This window comes from Palaemon carinicauda, chromosome 42, assembly GCF_036898095.1.
Source record: "Palaemon carinicauda isolate YSFRI2023 chromosome 42, ASM3689809v2, whole genome shotgun sequence".
Lineage (NCBI taxonomy): Eukaryota > Metazoa > Arthropoda > Malacostraca > Decapoda > Palaemonidae > Palaemon > Palaemon carinicauda.
This window is the reverse complement of record NC_090766.1, coordinates 51,239,592-51,264,967: the sequence shown is the minus strand read 5'-3', so window position 1 is coordinate 51,264,967 and position 25,376 is coordinate 51,239,592. Positions and strand designations below refer to the sequence as shown.

At 43.0% G+C, this 25,376-nt stretch overlaps 1 protein-coding gene across 1 annotated transcript in view; it reads right to left on the bottom strand.

Annotated features, from left to right (window-relative positions):
- The window catches only part of LOC137633280 (uncharacterized), an 85,219-nt gene extending 61,696 nt beyond the window's left edge, over window positions 1–23,523 (bottom strand). The window contains exons 1-3 of the mRNA XM_068365490.1: window positions 22,063–23,523; window positions 5,306–5,461; window positions 4,625–4,744 (exon numbers count right to left, since the gene is read on the bottom strand). Coding sequence (XP_068221591.1) covers window positions 4,625–4,744; window positions 5,306–5,461; window positions 22,063–23,470 — 1,684 coding nt within the window. The 5' untranslated portion in view covers window positions 23,471–23,523. The remainder of the gene's footprint in view (window positions 1–4,624; window positions 4,745–5,305; window positions 5,462–22,062) is intronic.
- Between the last annotated feature and the right edge of the window lie 1,853 nt (window positions 23,524–25,376).

Below are 25,376 nucleotides of genomic sequence, written 5' to 3'. Positions count from 1 at the left end.
ATGCAGAGCATGCAGTATGTAGAGCATGCTGTAAGGTAAGCAGAGCATGTTGCATGGCGTGCGGCTTATGCTGCATGGGATGAGGCTCATGCTGCATGGGATGAGGCTCATGCTGCATGGTATGAGGCTCATGCTGCATGGGATGAGGCTCAAGCTGCAAGGGAAGAGGCTTATGCCGCATGCGTTGAGGAGGATGCCGCATAGTATGAGGCTCCTGCCTCATGGGTTGAGGCGGTTGCCGCATAGCATGAGGCTCCTGCCTCATGGTTTGAGGAGGATGCCGCATAGCATGAGGCTCCTCATAGCATGAGACTCCTGCCTCATGGGTTGAGGAGGATGCCGCATAGCATGAGGCTCCTGCCTCATGGGTTGAGGAGGATGCCGCATAGCATGAGGCTGCCTCATGGGTAGAGGAGGATGTCGCATAGCATGAGGCTCCTGCCTCATGGTTTGAGGAGGATGCCGCATAGCATGAGGCTCCTGTGAGGTTCCTGCCTCAAGAGTTGTGTCTGCCTCAAGGGTTGAGGAGGTAGCTGCGCAGAGAGAGGCTCATGCTGTGAAGAATGCGGTTGCTGCATGCGTTGAGGCGGCTGCCTCATAGCATGAGGTTCCTCAAGAGTTGAGGCTCTTGCCTCAAGAGTTGAGGTTCTTGCCTCAAGAGTGGAGGTGGCTGCCGCAAGAGTTGAGGTTGCTGCCTCAAGGATGGTGGAGGTTGCCGCAACGCAAGTGGTATCTGGCAACTCCCAATGCGGCAGCTCACGCGTGGAGGTAGGTTGAGGAACCTCAACATCATACGTCTGGCAGGGTGGACTGCGCAGAGGTGGAGTTGAGGTTGCTGCCTCGAGGATGGTGGAGGTTGTCGCACCGCAAGAGGTTGTTGCCTCGAGGATGGAGGAGGTAGTCGCAACGCATGAGGCTCCTACCTCAAGGGTAGAGGAGGTTTCTGCAAAGCATAAGGCTCCTGCCTCAAGTGTTGAGGAGGTTGCCGCGTGGCAAGAGGCTCCTGCCTCAAGGAAAGTGGAGGTTGCTGCACAGAGCTGGTATCTGGCAACTCCCAATGCGGCAGCTCACGCATGGAGGTAGCTTGAGGAACCTCAACATCATACGTCTGGCAGGCTGGACTGCGTAGAGGTGGAGGAGCGCTCGCAGGAGGAGGTGTGTTAACCTTCTCTGCCTGAAACTCCTGCATCAACACCGCAAGCTGAGACTGCATTGTCTGCAGCATAGACCACTAGAGTTTAAGAAAGACAACAACAAACGGAGCTACTGTCCGTTGAGACTGAGGGTCTAAAACAGCTGGTGCGGCAACAGACGGAGCTACTGCCTGTTGCGATACCACCTCGCCTCTCTGGGAGGTGTGCAGTTGTCGTACTGCAGCAAGTCCGAACTGACCCAGTGCTAATGGCTACACCTAGGAGTTGGACTTGCGCGGAAGGGACCGACTTGCACTTAAAAGCTGCAAGATTTGGTCCATGGTTTCTGCGAGAAACCTCTTCCGCAGACGAGGAATAAAAGGGCTCTCTCGTCTTTGTGTGGGTGGGGTGATCACGTCGGCAACGTGTGTAGATACACCCGAAACCACGGAGGGAAACGTCTGTTCGTCGATCAAGGCCTGCTGAACCCATAAGTCCTTCGACATTACTTCTCCCCTGGGCTTGGGAGCTTGTAAGAGGTCCCAGACTAGGCGAACAACTGGCACGAACAGACGAACCCTCGAACGCAACACTGTAACACTTTGCGCTTATCACTTTATCACTTTTGATTTTCTGTTTGCACTTATTTCACTGAACTCGAAACTTTAAGTGGTTTGTACCTGAAACACGCAATTCTATCCTTCCTTAAAAGTTAGTAATTGCGAAAACAGAATTACAATGTAACAGAAAAATATAATGAAAGATAAATAATTCAGTGGCTGGAAAGAGACTAAACACTAGATCAAATAAACTACGTTTAAAATCTCTCACCGCATAAAGCTTGAGAACAAGAATAAAACTCTAGAAACGTTTACCTTCTTCCCCTAAAGAGACTAGGGAGAAGAGCAAAAACGATAACAACGTTACTCGCTTGAACGAAACGTTTATCCTCCTCTCTCTCCCTCCGTCTCTATCTCTCTCTCTCTCTCTCTTGACTTAGAACCTGAGAGATGAGCCCAATCATATATATCGTTAAAACATATTATTGTTAAAGGAAAAAAACTGAAAGATTTCCCAAATAAAAAGTTCCTTTATTAGAATTAAAACCATTAAGCTAAGAAAGAATGAACAAAACGCTAGAATCGGTTTACTCTTACTGCAACGTGACACCGTGAAAATTCTCTCTCTATCGTAACGATAGAGCGCAAGTTGAACGTTCTGAACGTCAACAACTGCAGAGACAAAACAAAACGTTAGTTCAACTTTGAAAACAGTACGAGACTATCAAAGAAATTCTTTCAAAAACATAAAAATAGCATAATATGTTAACAGGTAAAAACGAAATGACGGGCTCAATGTTAATTAACTTCGGTACCAAGAAAAGACCGCCTACTATTAGGAAAGGTCGAATATAAACAAATATAAAAATTAATTTTAATAAGTTTATAATAAAAGGAAGTTAATCGAAGAGGCCTATAAAAGGCGGAGAGATATAAAATAAATCTATAACTTTTGTTAAGCAAAATTAAGAAAGAGAGTCTATACTCTCTTAGACACCAACACTTCCGTCTAAGGGAAGGGTCGGCCATTTAAAAGTGAAAGAGAGTTCATACTCTCTTCGTCACCATAATTAATCAAATTAATTCCAAAAGCTAGCTAAGCTAATGATAAAACTTCCTGAATAGCGAAAGCTAAACTCTAGAGCAAATACATCACCAAATCGTGAGCAAAAACTCCAGAATCAACAGCGTATCCATGTAGGTCTAGCCGGAGGCACGACAGAGGAAAAATTGAGGTGGTGTTGACAAGAAGTACTGGAGTGCCTGACCACAGATGGCGCTGTAGTGTTCACCCCCACCTGTATAGCGATCGCTGGCGTATCCCGACCGTAGATTTCTGTCGGCAACAGAGTTGACAGCTACATGATTATCGGGTAAGATTAATATTGAAAATTTTGGGTGTGTTTTAAAAATCGAGTATTGCTAACTTATTTTTGTTTTACTTTTAGCTGTGATCACATCAGCTGATGTCTAGCTTCCGCGCGAATACAATAACAAAGAATTGTTTACACCATTCCTTAACTTATTCAAACCATCTATACAGTTAATATTACATAAACACCAATGTGTTATAACCTATCATATTTATTGTTTAGTACTTTAAAACCATCCATCTCTCTCTCTCTCTCTCTCTCTCGAACGTTATAGCGGTAACCTAATTGTTCGGTGACTTTAAAAATAGGCCTAGTACTTTCTTCTTTTACCTTTTTTGCATATGGATCCATAATTGAGGTGGGTACAAGTTGGCTTATAACTGAAGTTAGGAAAAGTATTTTGGATATGGAAAGGACAATTATCTTTCGTAACAGTTTAGAATTATCGTAAGTTATCACTCTGTCATTAGCGGCAGTTTGCTATTGTGGATTAAACGCATAAGGAAAAAAAAAATTCCAGCTTTGCTACGAATTTAGGAATTTATATGGATACGTTAAGTAAAATATTTGTAATAACATAATGTTTATTAAATGTTTGTAATATCATTAGTTATGACTTAGATCATGTGTGTTTAATGCATTCGTTTGTTTATTATGATCGAAGATGGAGCGTAAACAAATGGAAGGTTTCCGTTTCAGGCGGCATCATAAAGAAAAACATTTCATAAATGGCATTCATTTCATTTATTTGAAAGTTCTAATAAAAAATAATTAGAACATTGGTAATAACAAATTCATCATATAATCTATACTTGGTAAAATTGCTGTCAATTCAAAAACACAGATGTATAAATGCGTCTGTTTCTTCGTTGTGATCAGAGATAAACGTAAACAAAACATTGGTTGTCGTTTTCTATTGTGCTTTTTAGCGTGTTTAGGAAACGCATGATATAAAATCGCCTTTATTTTGATAATTCTGGATTTTCAATCATACAACAAGCTAGTCTATAGAGTGATGGTTTTGCTATTCACCAGTTGTATTATACAATAGATATGACAAACATTAAAATTTGTCTGTATTTTGGGTTGTGTTATAACGGGAAATATATGGTGTTTACACCTATCCTGGTTGTAATTTTAACCATTTTTCAAGTTATTAGAACTTTAAAGTATATTAAATGTTTTATTTATTTACAAGAACAATTTGATATTATAAAGAAATACAGTATAGTACAAAGGAAGTATTGGAAATGGGTAGTAAACACATTTGAATAGGCAAATTGCTGGTTGCCATGGCCGCTATGGAATTATTTCTGTTAGTTGTGTTTCGAAATTCGCGATTTTCCATTTACACGAGGTCATTAATCGACCAAATTCTCGCATAATTCGGGACCCTACTGTAGTAGTAGTAATAATAATAATAATAATAATAATAATAATAATAATAATAATAATAATAACAGGCAATGGTTACACTGAAAGTATACTTGAAACATAATAATGTCGTTTTACTGAATTTGAATTAAATAACTATAAAATGAAATCCTAATTTCCATACCTTGCAAAGGTTTTGGAATCCCCTTGGTAATGGCCCAGTAAGTTTTCTTGATTTTCTGCTCTTTAAACATTGCTTTCAGAGTGGAAGCCATGGATGAAGTTCGTGTTAAGATCAAAACACCTGTAAACATTCAAAAAGTGTCAAACACTATTATGTAATGCACACCAACACAGCTAGAAATACATGTTTGTCAAATGATAGGTTGACAGGGTAAACGCTTAACTCTTTTTAACTACAGTACAGAAGAGTACTGAGAGCATGTCAATGACAAATTAAAAGTTCAAAGATGTTTGTTCCTTTGGGGAGGCAATAATAAGATACACTATTGAAAATTCATATTAAATTCAAGACATTTCACTTGATATAAGCACCCTATTATCAAAAATTTTTATCCGATGCTTCTCATTATCACAAACCATCATGCATAAAACAGTAAAATAATTATCAAAAGATAACTGAAAAAAAAATATGATTGGAAAATCTATCAAACAAGCTCTAATTACACTATAGGTGCTCTTAAAAAATATGTGCATAAATACAAAATACTGTAAAAAATAATCAGCTCAATTTTTTTTTAATGGGATAAATACAACAAGGTTATTGCGCTGTACCATATGTTAGTATCGTTCATCAACCAGAGCATAGAAAGGAAATTCTGATATAAGAAAGAATATACTTTACCAGATGTTTTGGCATCTAGCCTATGAATCATATAGAGCTGCTCGGCCTTTAAATGCTTCGCCAGCTCGGGTAAATACTGCTCCAATATGTGGTAAGCACTTGACGCTCCCTCATGCATAGCTACTCCGTACGGTTTATATAACCCGACAATATCATCTGAAAAGGAATGAGAGACAGTACGTCAAATATGTACCATGACTGATGGAGCTAAAAAATCCCGGAGAACAAATATGGAGGCAATGAATTATTAAAATCTTGACTTGTAATAAAAAAAAAAGTAAATAAAAATAGTTAGTTTGTCAATGAGGATAACCTTGATGCTTTAAATGTAGGTTATATTGAAGCACTGAATCAATATACAATAACACTCGTTAAAAATAAGCAGAAAAAAAACGTATGTATAAATCATAACTTAATATTACTGGCCTAACTTAGTCTACGTTATAAACATCATCAATCGGTTTACTACAACAACCTAAACTAGTGTTCTTAGTTGCTAACAAACCCTAGACTGACTTTTCTTACTTTGTCAAAATGAACTGAGGAACATTTTATAATTATGATATTTTAATTATAAAATAAATTTTTTAATATACTTACCCGGTGAATATATAATAGCTGCTACTCAGCGGCTCGACAGAAAACACACTCAAAAACTCGCGAGCGATCGCTATGAAGGTTGCGGGTGTGACCACCAGCGCCAACTATCGGCCAGATACCACTCTTGCATGTAAACAAACCCTTCAATTCTTCTCGTCCCGCTGCGTCTCTATTGGGGAGGAAGGGAAGGCCTTTAATTTATATATTCACCGGGTAAGTATATTCAAAAATTTATTTTATAATTAAAATATAATTTTTAAATATTTAACTTAGCCGGTGAATATATAATAGCTGATTCACACCCAAGGCGGTGGGTAGAGACCAGAGTTAATTAAGTTTACAGCGTATAAGCTAAGAGTTTTTGACAGTTATCAATATAACAAAACCAAAATATATAGGTACCTGGTAAGGAAGTTGACTTAGACGATTACTCTGCCTTGTAAGTCTGTCTTCCTCACGAAGCCCAGCAATCCTCTTAGGATGCTGAAAGACTCCCAGGAGCTGAAGTATAAAGGGTTGCAACCCATACTAACAGGACCTCATCAAACCCCTAATCTGGGCGCTCTCAAGAAATGACTTTGACCACCCGCCAAATCAACAAGGATGCGAAAGGCTTCTTAGCCTTCCGTACATCCCAAAAAACAATATTAAAAAACATTTCAAGAGACAGATTAAAAAGGATATTGGAATTAGGGTAATGTAGTGGTAGGACCCTCACCCACTACTGCACTCGCTGCAACGAATGGACCCAGTGTGTAGCAGTCCTCGTAAAGAGTCTGGACATCTTTTAAGTAAAATGACGCAAACACTGACTTGCTTCTCCAAAAAGTCGCGTCCATAATACTTTGCAGAGATTTATTTTGCTTGAAGGCCACGGAGATTGCTATAGCTCTAACTTCGTGCGTCTTAACCTTAAGCAAACGTCGGTCTTTCTCATTCAAGTGAGAATGAGCTTCTCGTATTAAAAAATCTGATAAAATGTGACAAAGCATTCTTTGACATAGGCAATGATGGTTTCTTAACTGAGCACCATAATGCCTCAGATTTACCTCGTAATGACTTAGTACGAGCTAAATAGAACTTAATAGCTCTAACAGGACATAATACTCTTTCCAGTTCGTTGCCTACGATCTCTGATAAGCAAGGAATATCAAAAGATTTAGGCCAAGGACGAGAAGGCAGTTCATTTTTGGCCAGGAAACCAAGTTGAAGTGAACAAGTGGCTTTTTCTGTAGAAAAAACCGATGTTCTTACTGAATGCACGAAGTTCACTGACCCTTTTAGCCGAAGCCAAGCACACTAGGAAAAGTGTCTTGAGGGTGAGATCCTTCAGGGAGGCTGAATGTAATGGCTCAAACCTGTCTGACATGAGGAACCTTATGACCACGTCTAAGTTCCATCCAGGAGTTGCCAAACGACGTTCCTTAGAGGTCTCGAAGGACTTAAGGAGATCTTGGAGATCTTTATTGTTGGAAAGATCTAAGCCTCTATGTCGAAAGACCGAAGCCAACATGCTCATGTAGCCCTTAATCGTGGGAGCTGAAAGGGAGCGAACCTTTCTCAGATGTAAAAAGAAAATCTGCGATTTGGGCTACAGAGGTACTGGACGAGGACACAGATGCTGACTTGCACCAGTCTCAAAAGACTTCCCACTTCGACTGGTATACTCTAATGGTAGAAGCTCTCCTCGCTCTTGCAATCGCACTGGCTGCCTCCTTCGAAAAGCCTCGAGTTCTTGAGAGTCTTTCGATAGCCTGAAGGAAGTCAGACGAAGAGCGGGGAGGCTTTGATGGACATTCTTTACGTGGGGCTGACGTAACAGATCTACCCTTAGAGGAAGACTTCTTGGAAAGTCTACCAGCCATTGAAGTACCTCGGTGAACCACTCTCTCGCGGGCCAGAGGGTAGCAACCAACGTCAACCTTGTCCCTTCATGAGAGGCAAACTTCTGCAGTACCTTGTTGACTATCTTGAATAGAGGGAATGCATAAGTGAAGAAGAGACCAATCCAGTAGAAACGCGTCTATGTGGATTGCTTCTGTATCTAGGACTGGAGAGCAATAGATTGGTAACCTTTTGGTCAACGAGGAGGCAAAGAGGTCTATGGTGGGTTGACCCCAAGTAGCCCAAAGACTCTTGCCCACGTCCTTGTGGAGGGTCCATTCCGTGGGTATCACCTGACCCCTCCGACTGAGACAGTCTGCCAAGACGTTCAAGTCCCCCTGGATGAATCTCGTCAACAGGGAGATGCCTCGATTTCTTGACCATAAGAGAAGGTCCCTTGCGATCTCGAGCAGCGTGAAGGAGTGCCTCCTTGCTTGGAGATGTACGCCAAAGTTGTGGTGTTGTCTGAGTTGACCTCTACCACTTAGTTTCGAAGAAGCTTTCGAATATCATCAAGGCCAAGTGGACTGCTAATAGCTCCTTGTCGTTGATGTGCATGCTCTTCTGACTTGAGGTCCACAGACCCGAGCATTCCCGACCGTCCAGGGTCGCACCCCAACCCAAATCCGACGCGTCTGAGGACAACACGTGGTTTGGGTTCTTGACTGCTAGGGATAGTCCCTCTCTCAGACTGATATTGCTGTCCCACCATTTCAGGCATGCCTTTACTGGTTCGGAGACTGGGAATGATACCGTCTCTAACGTCTTGTCCTAGTTCCAGTGAGAGACTAGATGGAACCGGAGAGGCAGAAGGTGTAGTCTCCCTAGTGAGACAAACTGCTCCAGGGATGAGAGAGTCCCTACGAGACTGTTCCAACTCCTGACTGAACAAACGTTTTCTTTTCAGCATTAGTTGGACTTCGAGCAGGGCTTGACTGCGAATCTCCATCCCCAAATATAGAATAATCTGGGATGGGATCAGTTGGGACTTTTAGGTTGACCAAAAGTCCCAACTCCCTGGCCAGACTCAACGTCCAATGTAGATCCTGCAGACAGCGAAGACTGGACGATGCTCTGAGAAGCCAGTCGTCCAAGTACAGGGAGGCTCGGATCCCCGATAGATGGAGGGATTTTGCCACATTCCTCATGAGCCTCGTAAACACGAGAGACGCAGGACTGAGGCCAAAGCACAGGGCTCGAAACTGGTACCCCACATTCCTGTAAACAAACCTCAGAAACAGTTGGGAATCCGGGTGTATAGGAATGTGGAAGTATGCCTCCTGAAGGTCGAGAGAGACCATCCAGTCGCCTTCCATAAATGCTGTCAAGACAGCCTGGTAGACTTCATCGTGAAGTTTGTCTTGACAATGAACACATTGAGCGCACTTGCCTCTTACGTACTCCTGCAGTGAACATGGCTGCCAGATCATTGGAGCCATCCCTGAGGGACTTGTTCCTGCAGAGAACGTGGCTGTCAGATCATTGGAGCCATCCCTGAAAGCCTTGTTTATGCATGACATAATTGTACAGCAAAACTTCAAACGCTCGAAAATAGCTCTGAAGTCGACCTGTAAAATCTTGGAGTGTCTCATGGCCAGGCGCCAGGGAGAGTCTATGAGGTTTGAGAAGTCTATCTGGGCAGAGGCAGGAACTCCCAAGCCGAGAACTTCTCTCGTGTCATATCAGACTCTCGCTCTATAAACCAGCTTAAAAGTAGGGAAAGCAAAGGCTGTCTCCCCCAAACTCCTCCTGGTGATAAACCAGTCGCCTAGCAAACGTAAAGCTCTCTTAGAAGAGCGAGAGAGCACTAGCTTATAAAACAACGGCTTTGAAGTAGCTAGGTCTAGTGTAAGCTCTGACGTTTAGGCGAACGAGGAGCAGCAGTTACAAAAAGATCCGGACAAAGATCCTTAAAAATCAGCATGATTTATTTAAAGTCCATAGAGGGCTAAGCAGCTTTAGGCTCCTCTCCGTCTGACAGAGTCCTCAAGGGAATATCAGTAGGAGGGGGAACAGCAACTTCCTCATCTGAAGGAACCTTGTCCGACAATAGCCGAGTCTCAAGCAAGGGAGAGACCTACCGTGGTGGCAATGCTTTACAAGCAGAGTCCACACGCACTGGTGCATTAGTAGCGGACCAGGACGCAACGTCATGTAACTGCTTGACAGTCTGTGAACTGTCAACAACAACAGGTGCGTGAGGACGCACAGCGTCCACTCGAGACTGCTTTGACCGCCTAGTCTGAGTAGTCAAAACAACTCTAGAATGCAGAGGTTGACGCTCAGCGTCAAAACAAGTCAACTCCGATTGTTGGCGAACGTCCTGAACGTCAACAGGAGCATCAGCAAGTGGCCTAACGTCCAAATGTGGCTGAAAATCCACACGAGACCGCATCGAGTGTGGTGACTTAGCTACGCCAACGTCAACAGGATGCACAAAGGAACGTTAGGTTGGCTGAAAGCCAGGATATCGATGAGATAAACGGCTAGACTCAACGGACTAATCGGCAGAATAGTCTTCCATAAGGGAGGCAAGCTTATTCTGCATGTCTTGCTGTACAACCCATTTAGGATCAACGGGAATGGTTGCGGTAAGAGACGAGGGTAACGTCTGTGACTGCAAAACCTTGCCTACAATAAGACTCTCGGAGTCTGTGTTACGCTTTTGTTTAGGCGGCGAGCAGTCTTCCGATGACTGCATAGGGTCAGAGCTGTCCTAATAGTCAAAACCAGGATGCTGGACCTGTCCTGAAAGGACTGACTTTCGCTTAAAGGGCCTCGAAACCTTGTTCCACGGTTTCTTATGCGAAAAGCCTTCGGATGACGAGGAGAAAATCGTCTCTCTCGCCTTATGGTAGGGGTGATCTTGGTAAGATACACCTGATACCATAGAGGGAACGTCTGTTCGCTGATCAAGGCCTCTCGAACCCATAAGTCGTACGACATTACTTCTCCCCTGGGCTTGGGAGCTTGCAAGAGGTCCCGGACTAGGCGAACGACAGGCACGAACAGACGAACCCTCGGTCGCAACACTGATAACACTTTGCGCAATATCACTTTATCACTACGATTTTCTGTTTTGCACTTAGCCTATTTCACTGAAATCGAATTTTTTAACAATTCACATTAGGTATGAATAAAACTGATTTCTACCTGAACCACGTAAATCTACCCTCTATCAAAAGGTTATAATTGCGAAATCAGTCGTATAATGTAAGCACATTAATACCAGCAAAAAAACAGTAAACATATTTTAAGATAAAAAGATCAGTGGCTGGGGAAGAGACTAAACACTAGTTCATTCAAAACTACGTTTTCAATCTCTCACCGTACAGTGCCTTGGGACGAGAATAAAAAACTAAAAACGTTTTATCCTTTCTCCCCGTACAGAGACTAGGGACGAGAGTAACTCGAGAACAACGTTACTCGCTTGGGACGAGATAAAGATCGGAACGTTCTCTCTCCTCTCTCTCCCTCCGTCTGTATCTCTCTCTCTCTCTCTCTCTCTCTCTCTTGATTTCGCACCGAAGAGAAGAGCCCACTTACCTTTCGTCAAAAAACAGGTTATTTGACCAAAGGAAAAAAAAAAAAACTGAAAGGTTTTTCAATTAAAAAGTTCCTTTAAAATAGAATTTAAAACATTTAAGCTTTGAAAGAAGAATGAACAAAACGTCAGAATCGATTTACTCTTTCTGCAAAGTGAAACCGTGATACTCTCTCTCTCTATCGTAACGATAGAGCGCAAACTGCGTAGCATAAATAAACTAAACGTTAGTTCATCTTTGAAACAGTACGAAGACTATTCAAAGAAAATCTTTCATAAAATATCTACTAAAAAATATTCATTTAATAAGTTTTAAATCATTAGCTCTGTAAAAGTTATTTACGATTGAAAGGGCTCAACGTTGTTTAACTTCGGTTTCCAAGTTAGGACCGCCTACTCTCTGGAAAGGTCGCATATAAACAAATCATTAAAATTTATCTTGATGTTTATTATAAATGGAAAGCTAATCGAAGAGGCCTAATAAAGGCGGGTGAGATATGTTATTTTCATTAGTAAAATAAATTTTTGAATATACTTACCCGATAATCATGTAGCTGTCAACTCCGTTGCCCGACAGAAATCTAAGGAGGGATACGCCAGCTATCACAATACTAGAAGGGGGTGTACTAACAGCGCCACCTGTGGCCAGGTACTCAAGTACTTCTTGTTGACACCTCCTCAATTATTCCTCGATCCCACTGGTTCTTTATGGGGAGGAAGGGAGGGTCAATTAAATCATGATTATCGGGTAAGTATATTCAAAAATTTATTTTACTAATGAAAATAACATTTTTCAATATTAAACTTACCCGATAATCATGTAGCTGATTCGCACCCAGGGGGGTGGGTGAAAACCAGTGAACAAGATTAAAGGATAGCCAAGTATCCCCAAATTTCATAAAACAGTTATCTCTAATAACAAATGAAATAATAAGTACCTGGTAAGGAAGTCGAATTGAACCGTTACTCTGCCTCTTTTTTAAGTTCGTCTTCCTTACTGAGCGCAGCGTTCCTCTTGGAGGCTGAATCAACCCAAGGTGCTAAAGTATATAGGGTTGCAACCCCTACTAAAGGACCTCTACACAACCTTTAACCTAGGCGCTTCTCAAGAATGAATTGACCACCCGCCAAATCAAAAGGATGCGGAAGGCTTCTTAGCCTACCGTAACAACCATAAAAACAACAAAAAGAATTCAAGAGAAAAGTTAAAAAGGTTATGGGATTAAGGGAATGTAGTGGCTGAGCCCTCACCTACTACTGCACTCGCTGCTACGAATGGTCCCAGGGTGTAGCAGTTCTCGTAAAGAGACTGGACATCTTTCAGATAAAATGATGCAAACACTGACTTGCTCCTCCAATAGGTTGCATCCATTACACTCTGCAGAGGACGGTTTTTATTAAAGGCCATCGAAGTAGCTACGGCTCTTACTTCGTGGGTCCTTACCTTCAGCAATGCAAGGTCTTCCTCCTTTAAGTGAGAATGTGCTTCTCTAATCAGAAGCCTTATATAATACGAAAGCCCATTCTTGGACATGGGTCTCGAGGGTTTCCTGATGGCACACCATAAGGCTTCTGACTGTCCTCGGAGAGGTTTAGACCTCTTGAGATAATATTTGAGAGCTCTGACAGGGCAAAGAACTCTCTCAAGTTCGTTACCTACCATGTTGGAAAGGCTAGGTATCTCGAACGATCTAGGCCAAGGACGTGAAGGAAGTTCGTTCTTTGCTAGGAATCCAAGCTGGAAAGAACATGTAGCAGACTCGGTCGTGAAACCAATGTTCTTGCTGAAGGCATGAACCTCACTGACTCTCTTAGCTGTTGCCAGGCAAACGAGAAAAAGAGTCTTGAGGGTAAGGTCCTTGAATGAAGCTGACTGGAGAGGTTCGAACCTAGATGTCATAAGGAACCTTAAGACTACGTCTAAATTCCAGCCTGGAGTGGAAAGACGACGATCTTTAGACGTCTCAAAAGACTTAAGAATGTCTTGAAGGTCCTTGTTGGAAGACAGGTCCAAACCTCTATGGCGGAGAACTGAGGCCAACATACTCCTATATCCCTTAATCGTAGGAGCTGAAAGGGATCTCTCATTCCTAAGATGAAGCAGGAAGTCAGCTATTTGGGTCACAGAGGTATTGGTAGAGGATATTGAATTGGCTCTACACCAGCTTCGGAAGACCTCCCACTTAGACTGGTAGACCCTACGAGTGGAAACCCTTCTTGCTCTGGCAATAGCCCTGGCTGCCTCCTTCGAAAAGCCTCGAGCTCTAGCGAATCTTTCGACAGTCTGAAGGCAGTCAGTTGAAGAGCGTGGAGGTTTGGATGTAACCTGTCTACGTGAGGTTGACGTAGAAGGTCCACTCTTAGAGGTAGAGTCCTGGGGAAGTCTACTAGCCATTGTAGTACCTCTGTGAACCATTCTCTTGCAGGCCAAAGGGGAGCAACCAGCGTCAGCCGTGTCCCTTCGTGCGAGACGAATTTCTGCAGAACCTTGTTGATTATCTTGAACGGAGGGAATGCGTACAGGTCGAGATGGGACCAGTTCAGTAGAAAGGCATCCACATGAACTGCTGCAGGGTCTGGAACAGGAGAACAAAACAGAGGAAGTCTCTTGGTCATGGAGGTGGCAAACAGATCTATGGTAGGTTGACCCCACAAGGTCCAAAGTCTGTTGCACACACTCTTGTGGAGGGTCCATTCCGTGGGAATGACCTGATTCCTTCTGCTCAGACGATCTGCTGACACGTTCATATTGCCCTGGATGAACCTCGTGACTAGAGAGAGGTTTAGACTTCTTGACCAAATGAGGAGGTCCCTTGCGATCTCGTAAAGGCTCCTCGAATGGGTCCCCCCTTGCTTGGAGATGTAAGCCAAGGCTGTGGTGTTGTCCGAGTTCACCTCCACCACTTTGCCTAGCAGGAGGGACTTGAAGTTCAACAGGGCTAGATGAACTGCCAGCAGTTCCTTGCAGTTGATGTGGAGAGAACGTTGTTCCTCGTTCCACATTCCGGAGCATTCCTTTCCGTCCAAGGTTGCACCCCAGCCCGAGTCCGATGCATCTGAGAAGAGATGAAGATTGGGGGTCTGAATGGCCAAGGATAGACCCTCTCTGAGAAGGAGGTTGTGCTTCCACCACAGGAGAGTGGTCTTCATCTCTTGGTTGATAGGGATAGAGATTGCTTCCAGGGTAGAACTCTTGTCCCAATGAGCTGCAAGGTGGAATTGAAGAGGGCGGAGGTGGAGTCTGCCCAGCTCGACAAACAGGGCTAGGGACGAGAGAGTCCCTGTGAGACTCATCCACTGTCTCACTGAGCAACTGTTCCTCTTCAGCATGCTCATGATGCACTCTAGGGCTTGGCTTATCCTGGGGGCCGATGGAAAAGCCCGAAAACTCTGACTCTGAATTTCCATTCCCAGATACACGATGGATTGTGAGGGAATGAGTTGAGATTTTTCCAAATTGACTAATAGACCCAGGTCTCTGATAAGGTCTAAAGTCCAATGAAGATTCTCCAGACAACGACGACTCGAGGAGGCTCTCAACAGCCAGTCGTCTAGGTAGAGGGAGGCTCTGATGTTTGACAAGTGAAGGAATTTGGCTACATTCCTCATCAGAAGGGTAAAGACCATAGGAGCTGTGCTTAGGCCAAAACACAGGGCTTGGAATTGGTAGACGACCTTTCCGAAAACGAATCTTAGGAAAGGTTGGGAGTCTGGATGAATCGGAACGTGAAAATAAGCATCTTTCAAGTCCAATGAGACCATCCAGTCCTCCTGTCTGACCGCTGCCAAGACCGACTTGGTTGTCTCCATCGTGAACGTCAGCTTGGTGACATACTCGTTGAGAGCGCTGACGTCCAGCACAGGTCTCCAACCTCCTGTCTTCTTGGCCACAAGAAAGAGGCAGTTGTAGAAGCCCGGGGATTGATGGTCCCGGACTACAACCACAGCCTTCTTCTGCACAAGAAGCGACACCTCCTGGTGCAAAGCTAGCCTCTTGTCCTCCTCTTTGTAGTTGGGAGAGAGGTTGATGGGCGAAGTGGTCAGAGGTGGTTGAAGGAAGAATGGAATCCTGTAACCGAACCTCAGCCAACTGACAGACTGTGCGTCTGCACCTCTCATCTCCCAAGCTCGCCAGAAGGTCTTGAGTCTGGCTCCTACTGTCGTCTGGAGAATCGGAGAGTCAGTGTTTTCCTTTGGATGGCTTGGATCCTTTCCTGGACTTGCCTCTGTAAGAGTCTGGACGGGAGCTTCCTCGGCTGGGGGCTCTACCACGAAAGGGCGGTATGAATCTAGTCGCAGGGGTATCAGCCACTGGGGAGCGGTAAGTCTTAGGGGCTGAGGTGGGAGCCTTAGACTTACGAGCCGAAGAAGCTACAAGATCGTGCGTGTCCTTCTGTATCAAAGCAGCCGACAAATCTTTAATGAGCTCTTCGGGAAAAATAAACTTCGAAAGAGGAGCAAACAGAAGTTGTGAACGTTGGCAAGGGGTAATGCTGGCGGAAAGGAAAGAACACAGCTGTTCCCTTTTCTTCAAAACCCCTGATACAAACAAGGACGCTAGCTCGCCCGATCCATCTCTGATGGCCTTATCCATACAGGACATTAACAGCATGGCAGAATCTTTGTCCGTATGGGAGGTTTTCTTGCTGAGGGCCCCCAGGCACCAGTCGAGAAAATTAAACATTTCAAAAGCTCTAAACACTCCTTTAAGCAAGTGATCCAAGTCCGAGAAGGTCCAACACACTTTTGAGCGTCTCATAGCAGATCTTCGAGGCGAGTCTACCAGACTTGAGAAGTCAGCCTGGGCAGAGGCAGGTATTCCCAAGCCTGGTGCTTCCCCTGTGGCATACCAAACGCTCGCTTTCGAAGTGAGCTTCGTTGGAGGGAACATGAAGGAAGTCTTGCCAAGAAGTTGCTTAGACTGCAGCCATTCCCCTAAGATCCTAAAAGCCCTCTTGGAGGATCTAGCTAGGACCAGCTTGGTATAGGAAGACTGAGCTTGTTGCACTCCCAGCGAAAACTCAGATGGTGGAGAGCGGGGTATAGCTGAGACAAAATGGTCTGGATAAACCTCCCTGAGAAGAGCCAAGACCTTGCGAAAATCAAGAGACTGTGGAGAGGGTCTGGATTCGTCCACGTCCGAAGAGGGATCAAGGTGTGCTTCCTCATCATCCGAAATCTCAACCCCAGAATGAGGCGACGGGATCGGAAACGAATGCTGAACCGCAGAGTCAGAACGAGCAGGAACAACAACAGAGGTGGAAGGAGGAGGTGCAGCAAGTTCCTGTTCCTGTGGAGGAGCGTGAATAGATCGAGGCTGTGCAGAACAAGGTAAAGTTCCCGCAAGCAGAGATGTCTGAGGAGCAGGATCAGGGAGCACGGGTAGAGCTCGGTGCAGCAGCTGAGCAGACTGACTCACAGGTGGAAGAGGTTGTTGTACCTCCACCGAGAGTTGCACCGCCGGTGGAGCAGCCAGGGGAGGAGGAGGAAGAGTGGAGTAATCCTCCTGATCCCAAACTGAAGGTTGCCTTAAAGAAGGCTGATGCTGAACAACACCGGGAACAGTGAACACAGAAACTGGTTCAACATCGTACGCCTGGCAGATGGAGCTGCGACTGGGTGCAGCGAGTGCAGGCGGGTGCAGCACAGGCTGAACCGGTGCAGGAGGTTGGTGCACCACCGGTGCAGGCGGGTGCAGCAAAGGCTGAACGGGTGCAGGAGGTTGGTGCACCACCGGTGCAGGCGGGTGCAGCACAGGCTGAACCGGTGCAGGAGGTAGGTGCACCACCGGTGCAGGCGGGTGCAGCACAGGCTGAACGGGTGCAGGAGGTTGGTGCACCACCGGTGCAGGCGGGTGCAGCACAGGCTGAACCGGTGCAGGAGATAGGTGTACCACAGGTGCAGGAGGTGCAGCACTCTCAGCACGACACTCACGCATCAGGTCCGAAAGCTGTGCTTGCATGGACTGAAGCATAGACCACTTGGGATCAGCAGAGACAGTAGCAGACTGAGGTAAAGCCATAACAGTGGTTGCACCACCGGTGCAGCTCTGTTGTACCTTACTCCTCTTGGGCGGAGTACAATCGCTAGAAGACTGAGGCGAGTCAGAGCTGAGCCAACGACTGCAACCTGGCTGAGCACTCGAGGGTTGGACTCTGCGTTTAAGCGGTCTAGAGACCTGAGACCAACGTTTCTTCCCCGAGGGAAGATCAGCGGACGAGCGGAAGACGGGCTCAATCGTCTGCAAGTGGGAGTGACGGTCTGTGGTAGACACGCCCGCAACCACTGAGGATGATTCTGTGCGCCTAACAAGGCCTGCCGAACCCTTATGCCCTTCGACATTGCTTCTCCCCTGGGCTTGGGAGCTTGCAAGAGGTCCCGGACTGGGAGAACGACTGGCTCGCACAGAAAAATCCCCACGCACCACACTGGCACTAACACTAGTACAAGGCACTGCACCGACACTAGCACTCGTCACAGCACTGGCACTAACTTCACCCACTGCACTCTTGGCCTTCAACTCTTTCACTTCGGCCATCAGAGACTTATGGTCACTAACCACTGACTCTACCTTATCGCCTAAAGCCTGAATAGCACGTAAAACCACTGACATATCAGGCGGAGGGCACACAGTAGGTTCGGGGGTAGCCACTACAGGGGTAGGATCAGGAAGAGGATCATGAGATGAGGAAAATAAAGAAGAGTGAGAAGAACTCCTCCTAGCTCTAATTCTCTCTAACTTAGAAGAATACTTTAAAAGTCGGACAAAATCCAATTCCGAAAGACCGGCGCATTCCTCACATCGATTTTCTAACTGACAGGGTCTGTCCCTACAGTCAGAACAAGCGGTGTGAGGATCTACCGAGACCTTCGGAATACGTCTATTGCAAGACCTACAACGTCTATGGGAGGGGGCTTGCGAAATGTCAGACATTTTGTTTTCAAGAGAAGTCAAAGGGAGATCCAAAAAACAAGCAAAAATTCGTTAACCGTTAAACTGAATTAAATAAAAGCTATCTAGCTAATATCAGAAGGTTTCCAGTAATGCGACAGCCGTAAATCAAAGAGAATACATCACCAAATAAGCGAGAATAAACTCGAAGACCATGAGCGTATCCCAGAACGTCTAGCCGGAGGCACGACAGAGGAATAATTGAGGAGGTGTCAACAAGAAGTACTTGAGTACCTGGCCACAGGTGGCGCTGTTAGTACACCCCCTTCTAGTATTGTGATAGCTGGCGTATCCCTCCTTAGATTTCTGTCGGGCAACGGAGTTGACAGCTACATGATTATCGGGTAAGTTTAATATTGAAAAATATTATTATTATTATTATTATTATTTGCTAAGCTGCAACCCTAGTTGGAAAAGCAGGATGCTATAAGCCCAGGGGCTCCAACAGGGAAAACAGCCCAGTAAGGAAAGGAAACAAGGAAAAAAATCAGTTGTTTTAAGAACAGCAACAATATTAAAATAAATATTTCTTATATAAACTATAAAAACTTTAACAAAACAAGAGGAGGAGAAACAAGAGAGAACAGTGTGCTCGAGTGTACCCTCAAGCAAGAGAACTCTAACCCAAGGCAGTGAAAGACCATGGTACAGAGGTTATGGCACTACCCAAGACTTGAGAACAATGGTTTGATTTCGGAGTGTCCTTCTCCTAGAAGAGCTGCTTACCATAGCTAAAGAGTCCCTTCTACCCCTACCAAGAGGAAAGTAGCCACTGACCGACTACAGTGCAGTACTTAACCCCTTGAGAGAGAAAAAAAATGTTTGGTAATCTCAGTGTTGTCAGGTGTATGAGGACAAAGGAGAATGTGTAAAGAATAGGCCAGACTATTTGGTGTATGTGTAGGCAAAGGGAAAATGAACCGTAACAAGAGAAAAGGATCCAATGTAGTACTGTCTGGCCAGTCAAAGGACCCCATAACTCTCTAGCGGTAGTATCTCAACGGGGGGAAAATCTATAATTAATTTATAACGTGATAAGATAATTGCTAAAAGCCTAAACACACTTCCGTACTAAGGGAAGGGTCGGCCATTTAAAAGTCAAGGAAAGTCCAAAAAACAATCCAAAGTCATCAAAAATTAAATCTATCCAAAAACGAGTTCAAGATTTAAGTTGAAGATAAAACACCTGTACTGCGAAAGCTCAAACCAAAATGAAGTACTTCACCAAATATGTTGAGAAAACTCCAGGTTCTACAGCGAGTAATGATACGTCTTGTCGTCAAGGTCGACAGAGAAGAATTGAAGGGTTTGTTTACATGCAAGAGTGGTATCTGGCCGATAGTTGGCGCTGGTGGTCACACCCGCAACCTTCATAGCGATCGCTCGCGAGTTTTTGAGTGTGTTTTCTGTCGAGCCGCTGAGTAGCAGCTATTATATATTCACCGGCTAAGTTAAATATTTTAAAAAAGTAATAGTAATTGTCTTTTCTTATAAAAATAGTTACATGAAAGGAGCTGAAATACTACTGTGAGAAAAAAATTCTGACTGTTGTGGATTCCTCAATACTGTTCTGTGTTGTAATGTATAGCATAAAGATTTATTATTCAGCATTCATATACTTTTGAGAGATCGTTCATAGTCACACCAGACTCCACCAAATCGGTTTTCGTAGACTTCGATGACTTCTTAGGGTACTCAGTTTGGCAAGAGACCCAGCACAAGTAGCTGGTGTTTAAGTACCTGTATTAGGTGCCAATGCTTCTTTCCTGTCTGGGATTGTTTTCATTTATCAGGCACAAACTCTCTTTCACATGAGAGAGAGAGAGAGAGAGAGAGAGAGAGAGAGAGAGAGAGAGAGAGAGAGAGAGGAGAGAGAGAGAGAGAGAGAGAGAGAGAGTGTGTGTATGTTACAAGGAGTTACAAGGATTTTGGATGTCTCAAAGACTTTTTAGTCTATCTGCAGAGACTCCATTTGCTCTTTGGTAGATCGATTTAGTTTAAGCATTCAGAGTTTTTATGATCTTGTCCAACTTATTCTTGAGCTCGTTTACCGTGTTACTGTTAACTACATCTGCTGGAAGTCTATTTTGTATGTAAAGAAATTCCCACATTGAGTAGATGTATCTTTTCAATTCAAGTTTATATACATTACCTCTGGACTAATTTGGCCAATCATGAATAGATTGCTGTAATCTACATTTGTTATTCCTTTAAGAATTTTAAATGCCTCTATTAACTGTCCCCTTATTCGTCAAGTTTGTAGGTCAAATAGGTTCAGACGTTCCATCCTCCATTTATATCCAAATTGCCTTAGTGTTGGAACTAGTTTGGCGACCCTAGCTTGTACTGCTTCCAGTCTATCTTTATCATTCTGAATACTTGGAAACCAGAATTGGACTCTGTATTCAAGATGGGGTTTTACTAGTGATGTGTACAGCTGTAGTACAGTGTCTTTGTTTCCGTATTTGAATTGTCACTTTATGTAACCTATATGAGAGAGAGAGAGAGAGAGAGAGAGAGAGAGAGAGAGAGAGAGAGAGAGAGAGAGAGAGAAAGAGAGAGAGAGAAAGAGAGAGAGAGAGAGAGAGAGAGAGAGAGAGAGAGAGAGAGAGAGAGAGAGAGAGAGAGAGAGAGAGAGAGAGAGAGAGAGAGAGAGAGAGAAAAGAGAGAGAGAGAGAGAGAGAGAGAGAGAGAGAGAGAGAGAGAGAGAGAGAGAGAGAGAGAGAGAGAGAGAGAGAGAGAGAGAGAGAGAGAGGCTTTCACGATGGTCTAGAAGACACTGCAGGGGTAAAAGAAGGGCGACGGCTTTCAAATTAAACACTGCGGCAGCAAAACTTCCTTCTCTGGACAGAGCACTGTGATGTCCAAGGAATGTCAAATGCCTTAGGTTCATGTTTTTATTGTACGGCAGCCACAATAGCAAGTGAATGATAGCAAACACTCATGCTGCCCAACAGCATCAAGGATGATGTAGATAACAGTATGTTTAGCAGAAAACTGACAGATATGTTTATCGGGCAAACAACTGCTTATCCTTGTTTTCCTTTAATCTATCCATCAAACACACTGATCTATCTACACACTTATTTCTTTTTTTTGAGTTACCTTTTTATCTTAATTTTTATTTTTTTTTAAATGTTTAAAGGCTGCTCGTGAATGGCAGAGGCAAGGAACAATGACACTACCCTAGCTAGCAGGATAATCCTATAGAGACTGACCATATACTGAATACATATGATCAGCACCCTAGTCCACTCTCCACTTAAGTTAGGACCAAAGAGGGCCAAGCAACAGCTGCTGATGACTCAGCAGATAGACCTATAGACTTCCCTAAATCCCCTTGCTTTGCTAACCAGGATGATGAGGTTATAGCGACCAAAGGAACTAATGAGTTTGAGAGGGACTCGAACCCCAGTCTGACAATCACCAGTCAGGGACATTATCAATTAGGCCACAACAACTATAACCCATTACTTCTAACAGAGGAAGCAAAAGAATAAAAGTGACAAAATTAGACAGGCATTAAGAGTATGACTGATCTGCTTAAGGCCGAAATTTTTGGTGGAGCAATAACAGGAAAGTACCCCACGTTAGAAGTTTAACAGCTGTTTCCAGCTAAGTCAAAATCATACTCCTATTTATGGACTCAAGTCTGTATTCGTGTAGAAATAACTCAAACATTTAAGTAAATAAACAATCATGAGAAAGTTCTATAATACTATATTCAATATAGACAACTTGTATTTTAGTAAGAATCTCACTTAATAAGTTACTTACTTTTGTCATAAATAACGCTATTTTTCAACATTGATAACATTTCTGGCCGTGTGTAAGCTCTAATTGTTTTTTCATTTACTAAACTTAATATTTTTTCATAGCCTTTGGAAGTAGGCGCTTCTGCCTCACTAAATCCAAATTTGCTGTCATGAATCTCCCTTCGTTTCTTGAGAACATAATCATAAGCTGTCTTTGGTGGGGGATCATTTATAGGTGGACTCTTTTTCTTTTCTTTAATTTCTTGAGGATACAATTTTAAGGGTGACTCCGTTTCATTTTCTAAGCCAAGATATCGTAAGGCTATACTAGACGCATCTTGCCCATAGGAAAACTTGCTTTGTGGTTTTGTAAAGTCTTCCTTGTGGGCACTCAAGTTATCTGACACTGGACTAGACATTTCGGAAAAGGATTTCTCTAATTCTCCCTTGATTTCAGAGAATTCAACCGGAGGTTTGCGATTTTCATTAATTGTATCTAACGATGACTTGAAGTAGGTTTCATCGATAAAATTTAAATTCTCAGTGGAGCCTACATCTTGGATGACTGGTAATGTCCCATGATATCCATCTTTATTGTGAAATGTATTGTCATACGGTATAGTACCAATTTTGGCATCGTCATCATAAATGTTAGACTTATGCTGATAAACTTTATCACCAAAGAACTGCTCATCAATAAAAGCTGCATCCTGTGCTTCAAAAGTTTTTGTGATCTTTCCACTTTCATGGGAAATCTGATCAAGCTGTTTACTAGCCGTCTTAACGGCACCATTAGCTTCAGACATATGACTAGGCATTTCATCCTCTCCCCCAAATAACTCTTCGAAGACTCTTTCACTTTCGGACATACTCCTCAACTTTGGGGCTGACGACGACGGATTAACTTGAACGTCGGCTTCCGAATGTTGCTGGGTCTGGGTCTCATTATCACTAACTTCAGTTGTCACTTCATTTGTCATGACTTTGTCAACCATTGCTGATCTGTCAGGGCCATTTATACTGTCGAATTGTCCATGAACCCGAGGAACATTGTCACTGTCAAAACGAATCATTCCGAAGTTGGTAGAATAGTGTTTTTCCTGTGGAAATTCACCCCTAGTATCTTCTAATAAATCAAAATACTTTAAAACCACAGGATCCATGCTATCAATCGACCGTGAGTCCTTAGATGGCTGTTTTGTAACAGTCTTTGGTACAGGTACCTCTCCTTGGTTCAAGGGAAGTCTGTAATGTGACGCTTCTAAGTCTTCAACTACTTTTTCATCTTCTACTATAATGTTTCGTCTCCTTTCACTATATACACCTCTGGGTGACCGGTTTATTCTACTGACGCTAAAATGTCGATATAACGTATTTGTAATCACAAAACACCGCTTATTAAATGGACCAGCGCGAATTACGGCAGCCATCGTGAAGGTTTTAAGTCTGTTTGTTTTGTTTTGGTATCCAGGTTCTTCATTGCTCTCTCAGGTTCAGGTTCTGGGGTGAGGCATTGTAGCCTCTGCAACGGCGCCTCCAAAGTGTATCTTTTTATACTTTTTGTCTTTTCCTCCACATCTGGTTTAATACTTTTTTTTTCTTTTCTATATTTGTTTCACTAAATACAAATAATCCTAATATTTTCTTTAGGTCTTCCTCGTATGGTTATTGTAGTTCAATTACTTCATTCCTTTCTTTTCTATATTCCTGATTACATTCCACCCATTGTGTCTATTTATAATACAGTATGTATTTAGTTTTAACGTATTAGTTTGCTCTAGAAAAAAAATATCACTGCTCTGTGATTGTGGGCACACTACTAGAAGAAGCACAGTAGATGCAAAGCGCTGCAATTTGCAGAAAATTCAATTGTCATTAGTTACCTCCTACAGAGAGCAAAGCTTGCACATTTTTACTTCTAACTTCAATGACCTGCCTAATATATAGTGCAACAGCTTTAGTCGGTGTTTCTAAACCCCCCAAGTCTATACCATTGCTTCTGATTCTTCTTAATTCATTACAGCTAAACATAAGCTCTGTTGTATCATCTACCTCACTACGCAACACACACAGCCTATTCTTATCACTCCTGTTTCTATATTTTTTATTCTATCATATTTAACCTTGTTTTCATTACTATTACTGTTTCCTTGTTGTAACGTTTTACATAATCTCTTCTCCATAACCATTCACAAACCTGTTTGGTCATTTATTTTTTCTACATTCCTTTTTATTTCTTTTGGCACTTTACTTTTTATTTATTTCTTGTTCTCGATTTCTTATACTTTCATACTTCTTCAATATTGCTATCATATATATTGCATATTTCTATATTACTTGGAGTTGGAGATTAGGGCATAGCCTTTGTAAAGGCACCTCAAATAGTCTATAACAGTTTTCATTTGTTTTTCCCTTGTCTTATCTAGCCTGTTCCTTCTCATTTAATATAAAACAGAATAAAAAATCGCATAATTCTATTTCTGTCATTCCATGGTTGTTAGATTGCCATATAATCACTTTATTTTTTGTGAAATTGGATGGATATGAACTTTCACAAAAAGTGCAAATTTCATTTCCTCTCATTTGTCTATTAATATTAATCTACAGTAATGTATTGATTCTTGGTCTAGGAAACATTATTGATGAAAATGCACTACCATATTTATCTAAAATAAATTTACAATCTTGTTTCTTTCCACTTACCAAATCCCATTATCTGGTTTGAATTATATTGATATTTTTGAAAAATACTATATTGGTGGCGTTACTATTTTCCCTTTTGCTCTTATATATCAAGGACTATCCTTTATAATAGCTATTTTTTCCCCCAAAGTCTGTTTATATACTGCAGCTTCCCATCTATCACCCGAGCTTTCATAAAAATGAAATTCATATAAATCCCAATAAATATAGGAATTTTAGAGGTGAATATTTTCCTACATATTCTGTTTTCTATCTTTGTAGTTTCTTATTCTTAGATTCATTAAACTGGGTCCAAAGGGTTGTGGTGGCCGATGTGGTAATGTCCCTGACTGGTGAATGCAGAGTGGAGTTCGGGATCCTATAGGTCCATCTGATGAGTCATCAGATCCATTGCCTGACTCTCCTTGTTCCTAGCTTGGGTGAAGAGCGGGCTTGGCCGCTGATCATTTGTATATAGTATATGTATGGCCCATCTCTAGAGCATTGTCCTTCTTGCTAGGGCAATGCCATTGGCTCTTGTCTCTGCCATTCATGAGTGGTCACTCAACATTTCAATTAAGAATAGAGCATAGTATTACAATATCCTTCCAAAATACTGTTACTTTTATTAGTTTACTACAAATTCTATTAAAA